This window comes from Prunus dulcis, chromosome 1 (genome assembly GCF_902201215.1).
Source record: "Prunus dulcis chromosome 1, ALMONDv2, whole genome shotgun sequence".
In the NCBI taxonomy this organism is placed as follows: Eukaryota; Viridiplantae; Streptophyta; class Magnoliopsida; order Rosales; family Rosaceae; genus Prunus; species Prunus dulcis.
The window spans coordinates 34967680-34987849 of NC_047650.1; the positions used below are offsets into that span (position 1 = coordinate 34967680).

Below are 20170 nucleotides of genomic sequence, written 5' to 3' on the forward strand. Positions count from 1 at the left end.
TATTTGTTAACTGATTGTTTCTTCTATTTTTTTTCTTTGACTATAACTTGCTAAACAACCTGAAACAAAATTCCCAGAAATTTGAAGCATAAATCAAGATTGGTCACAATGGCTTGTTTGAGACTGATTTTAAAGGCGCCAAAATTGTTTTCTAACAATCAAAAGCGATTATGATATTGTTTGGCAAAAAAACATTAAAAACGTGATTCCAGATCATATAAGGACTTATTGCAAAAACAATTATGAGCAAAAGTGCTTGCTACATAAGCAAATCCCAAACTGCCACAAATCAATTATAGTGCTCCACACTAAGCCTACAATTATCTTTTGAAAGTAAAGCAAGAACCCCAACAACTCATCACACAATTTCATGTCAAAATGATGTATACATCTTGCATTATTATATAGTTTATGGGATGATATTAACAATGTAGATTCAGATTTATGCAGATTTTATAATATTAAATTGTGCATAAAAATCATTACGGGTGAAGTGTTTGACATGTTGTATTGACTTGATTAGTTGGCTGCACACTCACTCACAAGTCAAGCACCATCAAAAGTGGGAGGGATCAAAAGCTTTGACATCAAAGTTTGGGGTGCGCGTGCGTGCAACCCTGGATTTGTCTGCTTTGCCAACAAAACGCGGTTTCAATGCCTTCAAAATAATTATAAAGGACAGTAGGCAGCATGATATTCTTCCTTCTTTGCAAGCTCAATTATTACACAGAGGAAACAAAAAGGAAGAAGAAGAAAGCTATGTTTGACTTGGAGAGTGTATAGGAAGTGGAAATTAAATTTAGAAAGCAACCTTTTTTCTTCACTAAATTACTAAATTTTACAGCAGACATACAGGCTAGGAAGGAAACCATAAAAGAAAAACAAGAAGAAAAAAGGGCACACTTGCAAAAACTAGATACAAATCTGCCTACAGGCTACAGCATACATAATTGACAAGGAGGCATTTCAATCCTTTTCAGGAGTTCTTCACCACATATCCGACACGCAGCTTACGGTATCGCTCATGATTCTGTTGCTCAGATTGCTATTAGCCATACCAGCATTTCCAAGTCCAAGGCCTCCATTCTGCCCGGAGACTGCCATTCCAGCGTATCGAGCGTCATCTCCGTGGATGGTGACGGTTGGCGAGACGTGTGCTACCCCGCGCAGGTTATGGGGATTGAACTGTTGTGGCGTGCCTAGATGGCCTTGACGAATTTGATTCAAACTAGTGGTTATAGAGCCCCGAGCAACCATGTCCTCAGCTAGCTTCACCTAAAATGAAATGATTCTTCTTTAGTGATAAAATTCCTTAAAACATTTTAGAACTGTCTCGTGGTAATATAGCAACGTTGTTTATGTTCTAACATGATGTTAAAGTTGTTCGTTATTTGTTTGGTTATAAATCTACTACTTCACTTGCAAGAACAAAGGACAGCAAAGGGCCAGAGGCTCTGTTTTAAAGCCTTCCCAACCTCTTTGAGCCTACATATATATATATATATATATATATATATATATATTAATTTATTTAAATAAAAAATTTCTCTTCTCTTTTTCGAAGTCTTGATTGCTTTTCCCAAGTGTTTGATAGTTCTGTGCTTAAACAGACTCTCTGATGTTATCCTATACCTTCGCTCTCAAAGCTTCCACATCTGATTTCAGCACTCTATTATTCGTATCAGCATCACGGAACTGTTGAGAAGCATCCGTAAGCTGCCTATATAAGGTTGAATTTTCTCCTCTCAGTTGTTCAACCTGAAAGAAACCATGAATTCAATTTCTCCATCAGACTTCAAATTACTCAATCACAAACTTAACAGGAAAAAGAAAAAGAAAACGAAAGCTTCTGTGGGAAGAAGATAGTAATATCGCATTCGAAATCAGATTTATGATGATGCTCAATTTATGTCTGACTAATATGGCATACATGCATAATCCTTAATAAAACAGAGTAGTCTTTCAAACACTAAGTTATTACAAGAACATTTCCTACCTGGAACTCGAGATCTGCCAACTGTGCTTGCTTTCTTCTTCTTGATCGCCTCGCAGACTCCCTATTCGAGACCATCCTGCAGGGTAGTGACAAGGTAATGCAGTTTAGATCAAATCCATCTAGTATCTCAACATTTAAAAGACCAAAAACAAGAGAAAGACAACTTGAAATACCTTCTAATGCGTTTTATATCAAGGGGGTCTGTGCTATCTCCACATGGACCAGCTTCTATCTCAAAATCATCCTCATCCGACTGGTCTCCAGAGGAACCACTCTCGGCTCCTCTTGCTTGGTTATCTCTGGCAATCGGTTTAGCAGCCGACGTTGGACTGCCAACTGAAAACCACATATTAAAAAACTAAATCAGAAACCAAGCCAGGAATTGCTCAAGAACAAGTCCAAAGTGATAAACATAAAAGCACATGAACACACACACAAGCAAAGTGTAAAGGTGCATATATATATTTGATGTTTCATAAAGCATACCGCATATTGAGGACTGAGAATCCATGGTTGCTGAGATGCTGGAGTTCTTTGGAGTGAGATTTTGAGTGCAGAGAAGGGTTTCAGTCAGTTCACCGCTGCTCGAAAAACCATTCATTATGTCCTGCATTTATGGAATATATCTATATACTGTGAATTCATGTGCTTAGCTAGAAATCAAAATTTGACACTTCATTTTATCCTTGTCGTGTAATGGCTGCTAAGAACTTTTGGTAGAGTCTCAAAAGCCACCCACTGTACCACTGAGACACTGACTTATTTATGGAAAACAAATCAATAATATAAAACACTAAAAGGCAATAAAATAACAAGGCAAAAAAATGAACTAAATAATGTGGATGCCCAATTGGTTGTGCTTACTCAAGGTATCAACATCCACCTTATTTTTATAAACATGTGTGCCAGTGGCTACTGGCCACAACCTAACTCAATTGGGCTCAAATTAATGGTTTAAAAAACCATGGACGAACTTTTTTTTTCCTTTTAAATTTACGAGAGACAGAAAATTCAAATTTGGATTATCTTTTTACTTTGAAAAAAAAAAATAAGTTATCACTAAGTTTAAGCGCTAACAACTAAGATGCAACGGGTAATTGGGTTGTTCTCATTTGACATGGGATTAACAATTTAATCATCAAAAACATATTTTAAGTTTCCATGGTCCCATAACTAAATTCTTAATTATATATAAATATTTGTTATATGATGTTGGAATTCTATATGTTAATTGACATGAGCCTCTCCATCCTCTCATCATGCATGATGTAACCAGCTACCTAAAATGTTTTTCATTAATTATATAATTAATATCTCACTACCTTTTTTTGGTAAATAAATATAACACTATCATTCAATATTCATCCTCAACCCCACAACGACGACGTTTTAGGGCCCAAAATATTAAATTCCACGTCATGACGTTGACGTGGCAGACAACTAGACCCGGTACAAATGAGAGAGTATGTGAGTGAGACTAACCCGGCTTTTGAAATCGAAGCTGAGGTCACCGGCGCAAACGTCGCCAAAAAGAACCTCCGTATCGGCGAAATTCCGGTCCCTCACGTAAGCCCGAAATTCTCCGAATTTTTCATCCCGGTGGCTCTGCGTATCGGCGGCCTCCTGACCAATCATGGACCTATCCAGAAACTCCAGAGCCTCGCTCATAGAAAACTCCGAGTTGCTCTGCTTCAATTCGGCGCACGCGAAGAGCGACGACGACGTCAGTTGCGAGTGCGACGCGGAGCACATCGCCACGTGTTTCTGCTCCATTGGGAACTGTCTGTGCTACCTCCGGTGAGATTAGCAGAGAGAGAAAGAGGGAAGGGGGAGGGAAATAGAACAGACGGAGGGAGGTATAAATAGGAAAGGGCCATGAGGCAAAGTACGTAAAGAAAAAGTGGGCGGCACATGAAGTTAAAAGTTTGGTGTGTTTTAGATTACCAAAATACCCTCCTTCGTTGGGCGAAATGGCGGGGGTGATTTGTTCTTTTGTTGTGTATTTTCGACTTGGGGGATCGTGGGTGGTATGGTAATTAAGCATGGCGGGTTCTTCGTGTGCAAGTAATGCAATTTATATTTTATAATTTTTGAAGATCTGAACCGTTGATTCTTAGAATCTAGAAAGAATCAGGATGCTGACACAAAACAAGTTGATTTAGAGTGGGCTCACCTGAATCTGCTAGGTGTTTTTAGGTCCTCAGTCTACAAGAAAACTTGTGACTCAGCGTTAAAGGAGACATTGAATAGGTAATTGCCTAGTAATATTTTACCGTTTTTTCTTTTGATTACTAACGGACGGATGGAGCCGGTGTACTCGAAATTGAAATCTCTTTCAATATTAAGAAGAAAAATATATGCAAATAAAAACTAACCGATAATATTTTATTCACATAATTTAAAGTTATTATGTACATAAAATCATGTTTTAGTATATGATTTTGAATTAAGAATGCAATCACGTAACATCCAAACTTTATGAAAATATTACATTATAGTAAGAGGGTTAGGAGGAAATAAAAATTGAATTTGGAACGAGAACTGTCCTAGTTGTAATTCACTAGGAAAGTTAGACAAAATTTTCCAGGACCAATACCAAATTTTTTTTATTTGGACAGGACCAATGATAAAATTAAAGATGAAATTAGTTGAAAGATTATTTTTGGGTCCACATATTTAAATAGGTTAGACTTACTATCATGCGAAGTCACCTAATGAATTATTATAATGATATGCCCTTTCTCGATTTGGTTGTTATTACTTGACACGTCATTGTCTATAGGAATTGGACATAGTTTCAATTAGGGGTGGGCACGGTTCGGTTTGGACAGATTTTTGCCTCAAATTAGAATCGATCCGATACTATTCATGCGGTTTGATTCGGTTCGGTTTTAATTAAAAAAATTCAAAAACTGTCCGGTTCGGTTTGAACCGGTTTCGGTCCGGTTCCGGTTTACGGTTCGGTTTTGAACCGGAATGATTATGAATTGTTTATAAATAAATTTCTATTTACTAGGTGTTAAAAGAGGATAAGACACAAAAAAAACTTGTGCGGTTTGCTTTATGCCCTTGGTCTTGTATCCAATATGGAAATATATAGTTATAATTTCTTGGATAAAGATTGAATTAGAGGATTTGATCAAGGAAAGACTCTAGTTCCTTAATGAATTTGGATAAGCTTGAAACCATGGTGGGCACCAATGAAATGCAGTCAAAAACCACCAATGAAACCACCTTATGTAATCTTCCATCTTAAGTGTGCCCTAGATGCAAAGGTATGAATAAATTAATGCCGTGAAGGCAAGCATAAAGGCTGTTGTGGTGTATTTAGGTAAATAGAGTGGATCTCTAAGGATTATTTTAAGTGGGGGGCAAAGCAATGAGGGGAAGCTTGATTTGGACAACCACCGACCTAAAAAAACAAAGATGCTGATAGATGCTTTGTATGCCTTGCTAAAAAGGAGGTTTCCTCCTTCACTTTCTTTGTGCTTAAAGTAATGAGCTTTGCTTTTTTTTTTTCCATGACTTTATTTGCTCTTAATTAAGACCAGGTAATACCTAACTTTTTAAAGGTGAATTATCAGAAAAGCCCCCGCGTCAGAACCACCACCATCAAAAGTGGTCTAATTTCTTGCAAATATTAAAATGGCCAAGTGGCCAAATGAAAATCACAAGTTTCATGATGATGAAATAGACTTAATTCTTCTCATTAAAAAAAAAAGACTTAATTCTCTAATTATGTGTACCAAAAATGGACTGATTTTCTATCTCTAAATTTCATATGTGGTATGATTAAGTTTCATGGCGATGGTCAACGGGGTCTAACTCAATGAAGAAGAACTTTGATTTGTAGACCAGTGAACCTCTTATAATTTAAACTATCACTTGTATTTTTATTTTTAAAGTTTCATGATGATGAAATGGACTTAATTATCTAATTATGTGTACCAAAAATAGACTTATTTTCTCTCCCTAAATTCTATTTGTGGTATTATTGCATCACTTGTAGGACAGGGCTTTCTTGTGAGGTGTCCTAAATTATGTCTACGGTCTTCGTTTGCTTTGGACTGGTAGAGCCCTCCTAATTCTTATCTTGCCCTTCTTTTTCCAGTTTACCTTTGGGTCACTTCAGTGTTTGTGTCAGTTCCATTTATGGGTTTATTGTTTTCTACTTATTTCATTAGTGGTAATGGCCCTACAATTATATACAGTTCTCAGATATTATCTCATTTTACTCAACAAGGTCGGCAGAAATTCTGCTTAGCTAGCAAAGTGATTCTTCACCTGTACGGTGTCTTAACTGTTAGTAAGAAGGGATTCCAAACCTCTACATTTAGAGGTTGTGCATTTTACGATTTTCACACTCCTACTTTACACATGGAGGGTTTCAAATGTTCAAGCATGTCTCAAGGGGTGTTCCAAGGGAGGCCCTACCAAATGTTTGAATTGTACTAATACTAGAGGCAGAACGGGCAATTCAAGAGACCCCATTATCTCTATAAATAAAATAGATGAAGAATATGAGTGGCACGAGGAAAGGCAAAATGTCACTTTTAATTCTTGTAGTTTGTCGATTTTAAATTGATGATCAGTTTCTTCCAAAATGTGCAATTAGCCCAAAATCTATGGAACCCAATTGTTTCAAAGAACGTGTGATGTGAGAGCCAATTTTCTGATATGGGAAAAGGGTGTGAAAGGACCTCTAGCATGACACCTAAGTGTATTTGGCAATTTGGAAGTTTTCCAATTTAAAAATATTATTTGTCCCCTTTTCACCAAAGGTAGGAACCGAATTTTGTTGAAGAAAAGCAATTTTGGCTCATGGGGTCATGGCCAAGCATTCCTGGATTCATGAGATTTGCTGATTGCATTTACATATTCATAGCCAATCCCAGTGTTGGTCCAAGAGAAATGAAATTAAAGCTTTCGAGGGTTGAGGTACAACTTTATTTTATGTGAATTATGAGGTTTCTTAATGTAAGGTAACTATAGATGTTAAAGGGGCAATCATATAGTAAATCTAGAAGCAGCCCACGCCATTCAATTGGGTCAAATAACAACAATTACAGTCACAAAGCCTCAGAGCCTATATGCATTTTCTTTGGTTGATCTATCTCAACTACAAAGTCTACAGAAACCGTGGAACAAATGAATCCAGCAACAAGAAGCAGCTTCCCACAAACAAAAAATGGGAAATCTCATGCCATTATCTTGACAGAACTAATATAGAGACTGCCTGCGGCTTTGCCAATGTTGGAAATGGTTTCTAAAGTTGCAGGGTGGACTGCATCCGTCTTTCTTCGATCATGGAATATGACGAGACAATTCTCAACAACATGATCGGTAGGCTAGGCTGTTCAATCAGCTGAGGAATATCTGCAACTTCAAGGATTGCTTTCCGTGAGCATCTGCAACGAATTCATGGCATCCAACTCTGTCCCCACATATTGCAGGCCTGCTTTGGAGACTTCATCAGCACCGTTCACATGATTTTGCACAGCAAATCCATGGGACCTTATTCAAAGCATCTGCATACTCCTTGTTTTCCATCCAAAGAGCCTCAAGCCTTGCCTCAAGTCGCTTTAGGGTAAAACATACTAGCAACTGTGTTCAGAATTATTTGGTATTGAAAGTACAAAAATATGAACTCAATAACAACAACCACCCTTTGCTCCTTTGATGGAATGGAGAACAAGGGCAATCCATCATACAACTTATGAGATTTTAATCCTTCTAAGATTTCAATATTTCTGCTCTCCCAGAAAAAAGAAGAAAAATAAAACAACTATGACTGATCACAAAACACCAATTTCCCCCCTTTTTGACACAGCCCTTGTTCACCAACAGAGTTGACTACCTTCCCATAACTAAACCTCAAAGGCATTCTCCCCAACACCCTATGAAACTCACCTATACACTCCCCTCTCCTCTTCCTATGCTTTCCTTTCCTACTACTCAAACCCACCTGTGCCACCTCCCCAATCAATCTGTGCCGTCCATTACCATCATCATCATCATGATCATTGCGTGCATCCCCCCAATCCCTAACCCTCTCAGCCCCCACCAATATAGGCCCTGAATTAACCTCATCCGCCACCACAAAATTCATCAATATGTCCTCGCAATTATTCATCTTATCCACGATCCTCCTCATGTGTGCCATGACCGGTCCTCCTGCACAGCTGTACCGAAACAAATACTCGCTTTTCAAAAGCATAAACTTTGTGAGCATGATTGAGTACTTGTCTGGATGAATGGTGTAAATCCACTCTTTCTTTGATAAATCTATGTCATGTGACCTGACAAAGAACCCAACCAGACGGTCTGGGTTTGATCCCCACATCTTAAAAGCAAATTCGAAGGATTTAGGGTCAACTTCAACATCATCATCGCAGATCAAGACTGCTCGGGTCTTAATTGAGGGTCTGGGGAGGAACCGATTATTGAGGCTGTCTGATGTTTGGCGGATTACAGAGATGCCATTGAACCCAAATGAGGATTGTGTGAGATTGTGGGCCAGTTGTGCCAAGGTTTGGGATGGGGTGGAAGGGTTTCCCCAGAGTACAAGAATGGAGGAGACCAAAGATGAGGCTGCATATGAGGCAACGATGGATTGGAGGAGAGGGATGCGAGACTCGGAGTAACCATTGATGAGGACTGTTAGTTGGTCCGAGATGAGAGTTTGTGGTTCCTGTTGGGCTGTGGGGTTGCAAGGATCCATGGAAAGCGTACGGAGAGATAGCACAAGAACATCCCCAAAGTAGAAGAAGAATAAGAACATGAGAATTACAAAATTTGTTGGCAGTGAATACATCTCTAGGTACCCTTTTGTTTTCTGACTCATAAGAATATATGCATCAACCAGAGCCTACCCTTTACATTTCAGAACAACATTTTGTTATTGACAAACCTCACCACTTGCCCCTCAGATATCTACCTGTTGTGAAAAGACCCAAATCAAGATTATCTCACAGTACCAAGATGCTCAAAGCTATTTGGTGCTATTCAATCTAGCATTGTGGCCATGAACTTCATATTGACAACAAAAACAAACAACAGACTGATATTCGAATGTTTTCAAAGGAGAAAGTGCAATTCAATGTGTTTTGCTACTGCCGTTTGCTTTGCTGGGACTCAAATTTTCATCTTTATGCATATATATATATATAGTTGAAAAATAGAACTAGTTTAAGCTAGCTAAGAACATTCATACACAAACATGAAAAGCTAAAGCAACCAACGCAGACCAAAATCCAATGAAAGCCAAAATTGAAGCAGAGGAAGAGGAAGAAGAAGAAGAAGAGCAGCAAATAACAGAGGTTTATACAAAATCAGAGAGAGTTAAAAGACAAAAAATCGAAGAGAAATCAAAACATGAGATTGTCGACTGAAGTACCTGAAATCGACCCAGAGGACTGGGTTTTGGGCGTGCGAACAAGGCACCTGTGATCTGGCCATCGGTTTTCCGTCAGATTTGAAATTAACTTTCTTTGTCTTTTGGAACACTTAAACTTTTTTATTACTATACCAACCCAAAAATATATATTTTCTAGATGACGTCGTTTTGGGTACGTAGTTTTATTTTTTTTAATTTTTTTTAATTTTTTAATTTTATTTTGGAAAAACCTAGCCGGAGCCAAGAGAATTTAATGATGATTATTTTTATTATTAAAAGCGATAGTAATTTTATTGATAACACAGAAAAAAGTATAGTGTAGCCGCAATGCCAAATATGAGTATAACATCTCCAATGACCAAACACAAAAATAAATTGGTTTGATCCGGAGAGAATTACGCACGCCAGAAAAACCTAAAACCTCCAATCTGGGAAACAAAAGCACATGTACTCAGACATACAATACAGATCCACTGTGCAACGACAGTAACAGCAAATCCGCATCCAAAAGTCGAACACTAAATACAAATATCAGCAAACTCCTATTGAGTTTTTGAGAATTATTAGACTAAAATAAACACATAAACAAGGACACCACATCATATCCTCTTCAGCAAACCAAAGAGACTCGTAGCATCAACATGGCTAACCTCTTATTTTGCACAGGCAAAACTCAATCCCACACAAACTGGCAACAATCACTTTTCCAACTCCAAACACTGAACTGGAGCAAAATCCATGTGAGTAGACCAAAAGCTGCAACAAAATCATGGCGTCTGTGGTGGATTGTAGTACTTGCTTAAAAAACACAACAAAAATCAAAGAAAAAAGCTAGGTCGACAACCACATCGCAGCCATCCCAGCAATGGCAAGACACATACAAGAACAACAAAAGTCACCAAGGACCTACAACAGAAAACAAACAAACAAACAAAAGACAAGATCCATATAGATATGGGCAAGATGACCCAAAATCCAAACGAATCTGGGATGAGAAGAGGAGAGGGGAAGAAAACCAGGAAAGGAGAAAGGGAGATGAGGAGAGAAAGATGGAAGATGGAGAAGCCACCCACTCCCAGAGAACAATGAAATGTACCTGACTCCAATTACAATTTACAAAGGCTCGTATAAAAATAAAAATAAAAATTTAAATAATCTAGAAAGACGTTTTAAATAACATCGGAGACACATCAAATCATTTAAAAATACCCCATAAAACAACGTAACACTAGCTAAATGATGATCCACTCTACTGGCTTATTTTTAGAAGAACATTTATTGGTAAAAAAAAAAAAACCAAGGCCTCGGAGAGATTTGAGAAGATCAAATTAAATCCTTAAATGAAGGATTATGTCTATAATGCTCTTATGATCACGAAACACAAAATCTTATTTTGATTCTTGGTTTTTTTTATGATTACGCATGAAGTCATCCTAGCCTACTAGGTGTTATTCATGTGTCTCTACAAGAATTGAGAAGTGATTGAAATGGAAATGACAAGGGCAATTGACAGAAGGATAAAAGATATGGATGATGGGAAACATCGGACATTTGTCCCATTTCGTGGGGTTATGCAACCCATTCAGATCCTCCTCCTCTCTCTGTGTCATCTATATATCCTCAATATCATAAGGGAACTTTGATGTATTTGTTGAACAGTTTTAGGGTTGGTTTGGATTGAGTGATTTAGATTTGAGACGTCTAAATTCAAATCATACTATTTAAACGGGACTCGAATTTAGAATTTTGTCTGAAGGAGCAATTGATTGATTTTTATTAGTTATAACTTTATCTGAAAGAGGAATTGATGTTGTTTTTGATATCATTAAATACTGGCCAAAACTTTAAAAAAGAAAAAGACAACGATAATATGACATTCATTTATACTAATATAAATTGGATCAAAGATGAAATGGTTGCATTAATTTATACAATTTCTTCAGCTTCGGTAATACTCTTACTTTCCTCTTTCCCTCTAATTAAACCATGCACCAACATCTTCACTTTGATCCGCCCTCACCCACGTGCACAGCACGTGGCCAAGGAGCTCTAAAAATAAGTGGCCGATTCATACAAACTCGGCCCTATTTTCACTACCAGTATCCATTTTCCTCTTCTCAGTGCAATTAAACATAAAGTCCAAATTGTAAAGCACAGGCACCATTGTGGCAGAACACAAAAACACCAAAACTGGCCCGAAGATCCAAAGCAGAAGAGGCAGAGCTGCGTAGAACAACCTGTTCCCCACAGTGTTCAACAAATAACCCTTCTCCAAAAGCTCAGACACATACTCTGAGGTGACCAAGGACATGGGGTCTTGTGGACTGTTGATCAGGATGTTCACTTGGTTTATGAACCTGATTGAAAGTGAGTGGCACATGAATGAGAAGAGAAAGATTGTGAGTAGGGTCACGTATTTTAGAGCCACCATGAATTCTCCGTGAGCCCCGTAAACGGAGTCGTTGAGCGGTTTCTTCACACTGTATGTGCTGCTAATCACGGCTGCTATGCCACAGCAGAGAAGGATTGAGGTGGTGGCCATTAGGGTTGACCCCATGATTGTGTTCCGAAGTGTTTGGACGGCCAAGATATTTTTCTTTTCATTATCCTGATAGATATTCATATATTATGTTGTTAGATTGTTAATTTAACAGCGCATATTGAAAAAAAACAAAAACAAAAACAATTTTAACAATCATAAAAATATTATACTGTTTGACGAGAGATAAACATTTTGCCGACAAAATAGCTTGGTTTTTAAACTATTTGGTACCAAGAAATGCCTTGTAGATACATCATTATTGAGGTAGGAGCTGACGTGTGATGCAATAGGAGCTGAGTGGGTTAGTGAAGTGGATGTAAGAATATAAGCATGGTGGCATGCAATTAATCTTCACTTATATATCCAATATGCCTAGTACCCTTAGAAAATAAATAAATAAATAAAAGTGGCCCATCATCCATGTGATGAACAAGAAACCACTTCGAAATGTTTTTGTTAATTGTAGCTAAAAGATGATGATGAAACTACGATTAGAAGCTCCCACTGACCACCTTGTGAGGGAAAATGGTATATGCACGAGTCATGAGAAATATGCTTGGTTTCTTACGTGCCACGTTGAATCATTGTAATGCTAGATTAATCAGATTGCATTAAGGCAAAGTATAGTTGGATGATTAAAAGACCCAAAGGGAAGTTTTGAGAAGATGGAAGAATCTGTCATGGTTATATTGTGAAGATGGAAGAATAGACACAAGAAAAATACTTTAAATTAACAGTTTAACAGTATAATATGATGTGGGAATAAGAAATGTAATAAACAAGAGATCTGATAAACTGAGACAATACGCAACTGCATGCACACTTTGTGGCTTTTTATGTTTGTACCACCTTGTGAGTTTCACATAGGTGAGTGTGAGACGATTTCTTTTGTTAGAAATATAGTGAGTCAGTTAAGATGGTACAAATAGTTTTAACGTATTACCAAAGTAATAATAGAGTGCAAGTATTGCGTACCTTCATCATTGCGGAGACCCAAAATCGTCGTCCATTTGTGTTTATGCCGATGATGGTAGACTGTGGATCAGTTCGAACCTTATGCCATAACCAAGCATGATAAGAAGCAGTTATCAGAAACCCTAGTGGTACAAGAATTACATCCAAGTAGCATTTCCTCCATTCCATTTCTCTTCTCTCTCTCTCTCTCTCTCTCTCTCTCTCTCTCTCTCTCTCTCTCTCTCTCTCTCTGTTGAGGGCTTTGGGTGCTCTTCTCTTGCTCTTATAATAATGTTACTTGATCTCTCCACTTGGGTGCTTGGGCAGCTATATATATATATATAAAATAAGTCTACACAGGGAAATGAACGTGGACTTGTTTAAAAACGTAATTCAGTACCAACCTCATAGAATCCATGGGCAACAAGGATAAATAAAATGAACAATATCAAAGTAGAGAAAAGCAAACACCCCCCCCCACTTTATTGCTAAATTACAGACATGAGCCTAAAAATGTGTGTGAGGCCAGCTTTAGTTTTTTTTTTTCTTCTCTCTCTCTCTCTCTCTCTCTCTCTCTCTCTTGTGGTGTTTTTCCCATCTGCCAACCTCCTTTATATCCTTGATGTGTTTTTAGTGATTTTTCTTTTTTGCTTTCCCCACATAATTTTTTGTTGGAACCCGATACGCCAATTTGACGTACATTAGCTAATCGGTATTTAGACGCAATTTTGCCGATTGGTGCTTGAAAAAACAGAATGAGATGTGTGAAAGAAGGAAAGCTAAATGGGTATGAATTTGTAGTAGTAACATGGCTCAAATACCCTTTGTGTGTGCTTAGCCTTTTGAAGTAAGGAGCCGCGTACAATTTCTTAAAAAGGCTAAAACAATGTGAACACCAAATATTCTTGGCATGCACTCCAACAAAGGATGAGCTCAAAGACTGATTTGCAACGAATCAAAAGGGTTTGACAAAATTTGGGTTATCTTTCATTTGAGAATTTTTTTTAGTAGAATCTGAACGATACGAGGATAAATTTTATTAAATAAAAATTGATACGAGGATAAATTTTATTAAATAAAAATTGATACGAGGATAAATTTTATTAAATAAAAATCGAACCAGTACAACGAGGGGACATAAAAGTTTCATTTGGGATTAAACCGCATTATTTTAGGATATGGGCAACTTAGTTACCACAAATATCAAGTGGGTTTAGGTTTGGGAATTTCTGTTCCACGTAAATTTAGAGTGGTGTTTATGGAATTTAAAACAAAAATGCAGGGCTAAATGCAAAAGAGTGGAGGTGCTGCAAGAAACAGAGTGAGAGTCTGACAAGGCGCAGAAAAAAGAAAAGAAAAGAAGAAATGATAGATGAGGAGGGAGCACGCCTTCTTCATGAGTCTTGAGGGACTGTGCACGCACTGCCCACTAATTTCAGGGATAGAGAGAGATGGAGATAGTTTGATAGAGCCGTTTCCCTTTCAAATTTCTTACGTATGTACTACTTAAACATGATCATAATTATCATGCCAATACAACAAAAAATCATATTTGATAATAACAACTGAAATTGATCTCAATTGATACTTTGAGATCTATGACATGGATCCACTAACGTCATTTATATATCCGACATTATAACTTATTTATTAGTCTAACATTATTTGTCTCCATTTTACAAGAAGATGATTTAGGTTCGAGACTCCATCAAACTCGTGTTAAGGGTAATGTTGTATTGTCGTACTGTAAATTTAAATAATTAATTATGTCGATTCTTACCAAACTGTGTGATGCATATATACAGTTTAAGAACATATAAGCACATTAGTCTCCATGTTAAACATTTCATTTCTGAGTGTTAAACATTTCATTCTCCACCAAAAACAAAACTTGGAAAGTTTGGTGATGACCACTAACAAATACTAATCTTTTAATCTTGTACTAAAAAAACATGGATATGCTGAGAAAAGGAGTAGTACTGAAGTATGATTAGGACATGCAGCATAGCAATATAATAGTGTAAAAGGAAAAGGCAAGATTGAATTGTTTATGGGTCATCTTTCCTTTGATGGATGAAGCTTTCATCGGGGTCTTTATGGGGTCTTACTTTGTCAAAATGTGACTGTGTCTTTGTCTTTTCCAGTAATGTTGAACGATGAACAGACCAAACATTGGTAGTGGGATACTAGCATGATTAATTAGGATAATAAAAAGAAATTCAAAAGGCATGTGCTGCATGCATAGACCTCAGCAATCATCAATGAAAAAGCCCCCTTATCCTGCACCTGTAATCTTCAAACATTTATCTATGGTACAACTTAGTTTGGTTGACCTCTTTTACTTTCACTCATGTGAGCAGAGGTTCGAAATCCTCAAGTATCTATTGAATGTTTGTGTAAACTTCATTCCTCAATCGCTTTAAAATAATAATAATAAATAAATTACATCATGGAATTAATTTTCTAATGAAGACCAAAGAAAGAAAAAAAGCGATGTCCAATCAATGAGATATGAAATGGGGTGCCTTAAGAAGTGGGTGGCCAACAATACTTTGTATCTATTGGTCATGTCATCCACATAAGAGACCACTGTTTATGTCTAAGTAGTGCTCTCAGGATACCCAACATGGAAGAATATCAAACTTGCAAGTTCCTAGCAGCCTCCTTCCTTGCACAGAAAGAAAGAAAGAAGCTTGTACATGATGGTTTGGCTCTTTTGTTTCTTCTCATATTTATCTTTCTGGTGTGTACATGTAGATGGCCATTAATCTTTAGTGCTCCAATATAAACTTTACCTAACTTGGAATGAGAATTTTAGCTCCAAAGTTTCATCAGTTTGACAAATGAGGAACAAAGCAACCCCCATCAAAAGAGAATATGCTACTTGGAGATTCTTGAGATTCTTATTCATGTAGGGTGAGTTTCTAGAAATTTTATCCCAATTGTTTTATCTCATGGGTTAATATTCCAAAAAAGATTGTGAAACAAGCCAGGCCAGAATAATCCTATATCTGAAGTTCTGAACCAACCCTCTAATGTTGTCTTAGTCATTGGCTAATTATATACGTAAATAACATATTCCTCAATCCTTGTGATGATCTGCCAACCCATCCCAATGTTCTTAGGGATCAGTCACGTTTATCACAATGGCTTTTTGCCAGTCTTGGCCTACAGGTAAAGAGAATCAAATTCTATTACCTTCGAATATCACATTGCTTTTGTTAGGGATAAATTCTACAATGTGACCTGGCCTTATCAATTCAAGTGTTATAATATAATGGTTGATATTACCTTAAGTATAGGGAGGTGATTTTTAAGTTACACTACTTTTTGCTTTTTAATATTTTTTAATTAATTTTGCTCTTTTCTGTTCACTCTCTTTCCTACTACCCTTACCCTACAATTCCCTTATAAGAAACATATACAATCACTTACTAATATTATGAAAGAATAAAAATATGTGACTATTAAGCATACCTTATTCTCTGCATATCTAAGCTCCTAATGACAGTTTGGTTAGTAATATTCTTTAGTTCTTCTACCTGTAAACATGTTAGCCCAAAAAAATTATTATCTATTAACTACAACAAAGATAAATGGTACTCACATACTTACTTGGTAAAAAAAACAAAGAATTCGGCGTACAAATACTTACATTTCTATCAATTTCCAAAATTTATTTTTGTTTTAGCTTTATTTTATGTTGATTTCTCTTAATTTAATAAGTTATCAAAACCTTAATGTAGGGTAAAGGTAGAATTGGAAAGAGAAATAACAAAAAAGAACAATATTGATTAAAAAGTATTTAAAAAGCAAAAAAGAGTGTCAGTTGAGAAAATGAGAGTGGGAAAATTAGCTCCCAAAGTATATTATTAACAAATTGATATAAGTATTTTAACACGAGTAAATTAGTAACACTATGTGATAAACTTATTTTAAAATAAAGTCAGATCTTGAAATGTTACAAAATTAAGGGAAATTTTCTTGAATTTGGGCAATGACTTCTGGGCCAACTGGCTGGCTAAAAGCCTTACCCCATATTCCTTTGGAGAGCTACATACAGGCTATGGTACATTGGGCATTATATGGGTATGTATTTGACCTTACATGGGTTTTATCTAACTTGAACATCCAACAACGCTGTCAACATTTTATCGGAAATGATCGACCTTTTAACCTAATTACATTCTTAACTCATTCTCTCATCCTCTCGTCCAGCCTCATGACTCATGAGTCATCGCACATATTTTTTATCCAAGCGATAGTTCGTATGAGAGGAAGGTCAACCGTAAAACATGTGTTTTATGATCTATACTCTTAACCGTTTGAGTTACACACTCTCTCGCTACACGTTTTCATATCAAAGATCCACGGCGATGGTCAAGTACCGTTGAGAACCAAGTTCCCAAAAAGACACAGCAAACGAAAGTACGGAGAGATGACATGAACAGAGTTGGTTTTCTTCTTCTTACAATGGGCACAAGCTGAACCAGCAAAATATAAATAAATAATTAGACTGAATTAATGAGAAGCCATGAAGCACGGCCCATATGAATGGGAGCAAAAGGATGAGCCACATGTGCCTGGAATTAGATGCAATATTTAAAGTAAAATTTAAATAAACAGACTTCTGACTCAGAAAAAAAAAGGTATAGTTAATGACTGCTGACCCCAAGTTAATTATCTATTCTTAATAACTAGCCTTTTTGCATGCATTTACGGGCCTGCGAGAGACTTTAAAAAAAAAAAAATTTATTTTAGAATTAAAAAGACAATAGATAGTTGTGTTTCATAAACATATGATTTATTATCTGATTTTTCTTTTAATTTTTATATAAAAAAGTGTGAAATTACTATATTATTCTTATTTAATTAATAATTTTAATTCTTATATTTGAATTAACCGATGACATGTTCTTGTATTTTGAATGTTTCACCATTCTCTGCCTTTTGCTTTATATATATAGATGATTAATAAAAACAATAATAATAATCCAAGTCTAAGCTCAAAATATAAAATTTAATGGGGAGAGGGATCTTGTTATTTTAAAGGGTTTAAATGAGGGTAGGCTACTTCGTAACAGAAGACCAAAACGCCAATTGGGTGTAGAGACATTTGCCTAATTCTCTAAAATATAGCCCGCTTTTTGTACTTGTTACATCTTTCTTCTCGAATAAAATGCTATCGCCTTTTGACTTTTAAAAAAAATCTTGGTGCAATTGGAAATATGTATATATAAAAGTCAATATATTAATTGTGTAATGTGGCAGAAAGTTATGAAAATGGATTTATTTATATAATTGAAACTTCGGTGTACTAATTTGCAGATGCAGGTACATTCTAGGGTTCTAGAATATAGAAGACAGCTAATTAACAATTTATTATACAAGACAGCTAATTAATTAGCTTGCTTAGCTGGGTAATTGAGATAGGTCAAAGAACTTTTATGAATTATTTATTTATTTAGAAAAAAAACTTTTATAAATTAATTTAGATCATGTAGGTGGTACCCAACCTGAGGAAAAAATTCAAAAATATTATGAGATGTTGGTTTAATCATTGGATGTTATCATTCTTGGATGCACATGATTTAAGGGCGCAATTTTTATTGGACATTGGCTCTAAAACTGAATAACATAAAAGAAAAAGATAACAGACGAATCTTTATTGAATTAAATGTGAGAAATTGTTGAGGTTTTATTTGTTTAATTCATCACCATATTGTAGTTGAATACCCTAAGCTGGCTTAATTTTGAACTTATATACCTAAACCTAGCCCATAAAATAGAACAGAGAAAATATATAGTTGGTCTGCCAAACTTTGGTGAGCACAAGGTTGACCAAGCCAAATCAACTTTGTCATGCACTGAAAATTCAAGAGTGTGCCTTTTGTTTTTGGAGAGAAAAACGATAATTGTATTTTATAAATTAAATATAAAAATTATAAATTACAAGAATCAGTATAAATGCTTATAAAAGATTAATATAAAGATAGAAGCATAACAATTAATCATGCAGAGTTAATGCAGATACATACAAGAGTGTGCCCTTGTTATGTTATTAAGATTAGGAACTTGTTTAACTTTATTCTACGATGTCCGAACTCATAAAATGCAACTATAAGGTAAAAGAAATTAAATGAAACTGTCATAAATGTTATTAATTCTCAATTATAATACGTTATTTTTCTCGAACTTAGACTTTGTTAAAGTCTCGATTTTGAGTTCAACTATATCTGACCACAAACTCAATCATGGAACGCGACCATTAGCTGCATTCCACAAAGTTTGATCGCACAATAATTTATCAACTAATGCCCAACACCTAAGGCTTTTTTAGATGTAAATTAAAGAAGAGACCTCTTATCAGATCCATGTCTGACAATTATTTTAGATCATTAGTTTGGCTCACGTTACACTTGCAATTTCAATATTTTCCAATAATGATGTTTGTGCATGCTTTTTGTATTTGTTCAATGATATGCACCTGGCTTGCAACATGCAAATTATGCACTAAGTAAGCATGCATTCGTAGGTCATATAAAAAAGTCTTGAGAGCATTTGGATGCAAATTTTAGACACATTACTTATTTTCATCATTTATCGGAAAAATAAAAAAGTTATGATTTGTTTGGGAGTGATTTTTGACTTCTCCATATAATCACTTTAGATGAGTTTTAAATGATTTTATGAAGGTACTTCTTCTTAAAATCACTTAAAATAATTATATAGAGAAACATGTGAGAAGTACTTCTCTCCATAAGTGATTCTGACTCCCAAAAGAGCCTTTATTGTCTATTTTTGTCTTTCATTTTCTTTGAACCAAAAAAACATAAATATAAAATCACGTGAGGTGTTCTTAGGGCTTGATGGTGTATGAAATTAAATAAACTTAATAATTCACGACCACCGCAGCTGTAAAATCCTACAAACTAAAGTTGGAAATATCTTGGGCCAAAAAGTAAGTTGAAAACTTTAATAAACAAGACAATTGAAAGCTACGAGCTCCCGTGAGTGTTGATGCCAGTCATCCTCATTCCTGTCACTGATAACAAATTGCTATTTTACTCCTCATAATCAACAAATTCATTTATATTCTAAAACTTTTTTCAAAAAAATTATTATTTTTTCAAAATAAATAAGAAAAAAAACTCACACTTGTATTGGTGCAAAACTGTAAAGCTAGAAAGTTGAAAAAGAGGGACAATTACATGCAACGAGAATGGCCCCTGTCTAAATCAGTCCCGAGACTTGAACTTATGTGTACATATGAAACTGTCAA

At 35.9% G+C, this 20170-nt stretch overlaps 3 protein-coding genes across 3 annotated transcripts; all 3 read right to left on the reverse strand.

The window, feature by feature from the left end:
* Positions 1 to 738: 738 nt before the first annotated feature.
* Positions 739 to 3837, reverse strand: LOC117615971 (basic leucine zipper 9). Its single transcript, XM_034345165.1, has 6 exons — positions 3479 to 3837; positions 2483 to 2603; positions 2170 to 2332; positions 1997 to 2072; positions 1633 to 1758; positions 739 to 1275 (listed from the first exon to the last, which is right to left on the reverse strand). Exons 1-6 carry the CDS (start codon positions 3767 to 3769, stop codon positions 988 to 990), a joined length of 1065 nt encoding a protein of 354 aa, XP_034201056.1. The 5' UTR covers positions 3770 to 3837; the 3' UTR covers positions 739 to 987.
* Positions 3838 to 6987: 3150 nt separating this feature from the next.
* Positions 6988 to 9482, reverse strand: LOC117615788 (glycosyltransferase family protein 64 C3). Its single transcript, XM_034344943.1, has 2 exons — positions 9393 to 9482; positions 6988 to 8933 (listed from the first exon to the last, which is right to left on the reverse strand). The coding sequence occupies exon 2, from the start codon at positions 8838 to 8840 to the stop codon at positions 7782 to 7784; it is 1059 nt and encodes a 352-aa protein (XP_034200834.1). The 5' UTR covers positions 8841 to 8933; positions 9393 to 9482; the 3' UTR covers positions 6988 to 7781.
* Positions 9483 to 11250: 1768 nt separating this feature from the next.
* On the reverse strand, positions 11251 to 13152 carry LOC117615401. The gene is made up of 2 exons (XM_034344477.1): positions 12910 to 13152; positions 11251 to 12000 (listed from the first exon to the last, which is right to left on the reverse strand). Exons 1-2 carry the CDS (start codon positions 13075 to 13077, stop codon positions 11461 to 11463), a joined length of 708 nt encoding a protein of 235 aa, XP_034200368.1. The 5' UTR covers positions 13078 to 13152; the 3' UTR covers positions 11251 to 11460.
* Positions 13153 to 20170: the final 7018 nt, after the last annotated feature.

Bases quoted from the DNA above. Each gene is read 5' to 3' on its own strand.
- LOC117615971 (XM_034345165.1), bottom strand. From the start codon at position 3,769: ATGGAGCAGAAACACGTGGCGATGTGCTCCGCGTCGCACTCGCAACTG. The intron at 2,604-3,478 runs GTTAGTCTCACT...CCATAAATGCAG, and splicing joins GCTTCGATTTCAAAAGCCGG to GACATAATGAATGGTTTTTC. The intron at 1,759-1,996 runs GTAGGAAATGTT...GGTTTCTTTCAG, and splicing joins TGGCAGATCTCGAGTTCCAG to GTTGAACAACTGAGAGGAGA.
- LOC117615788 (XM_034344943.1), bottom strand. From the start codon at position 8,840: ATGAGTCAGAAAACAAAAGGGTACCTAGAGATGTATTCACTGCCAACA.
- LOC117615401 (XM_034344477.1), bottom strand. From the start codon at position 13,077: ATGGAATGGAGGAAATGCTACTTGGATGTAATTCTTGTACCACTAGGG. The intron at 12,001-12,909 runs GTACGCAATACT...AATATCTATCAG, and splicing joins GGGTCTCCGCAATGATGAAG to GATAATGAAAAGAAAAATAT.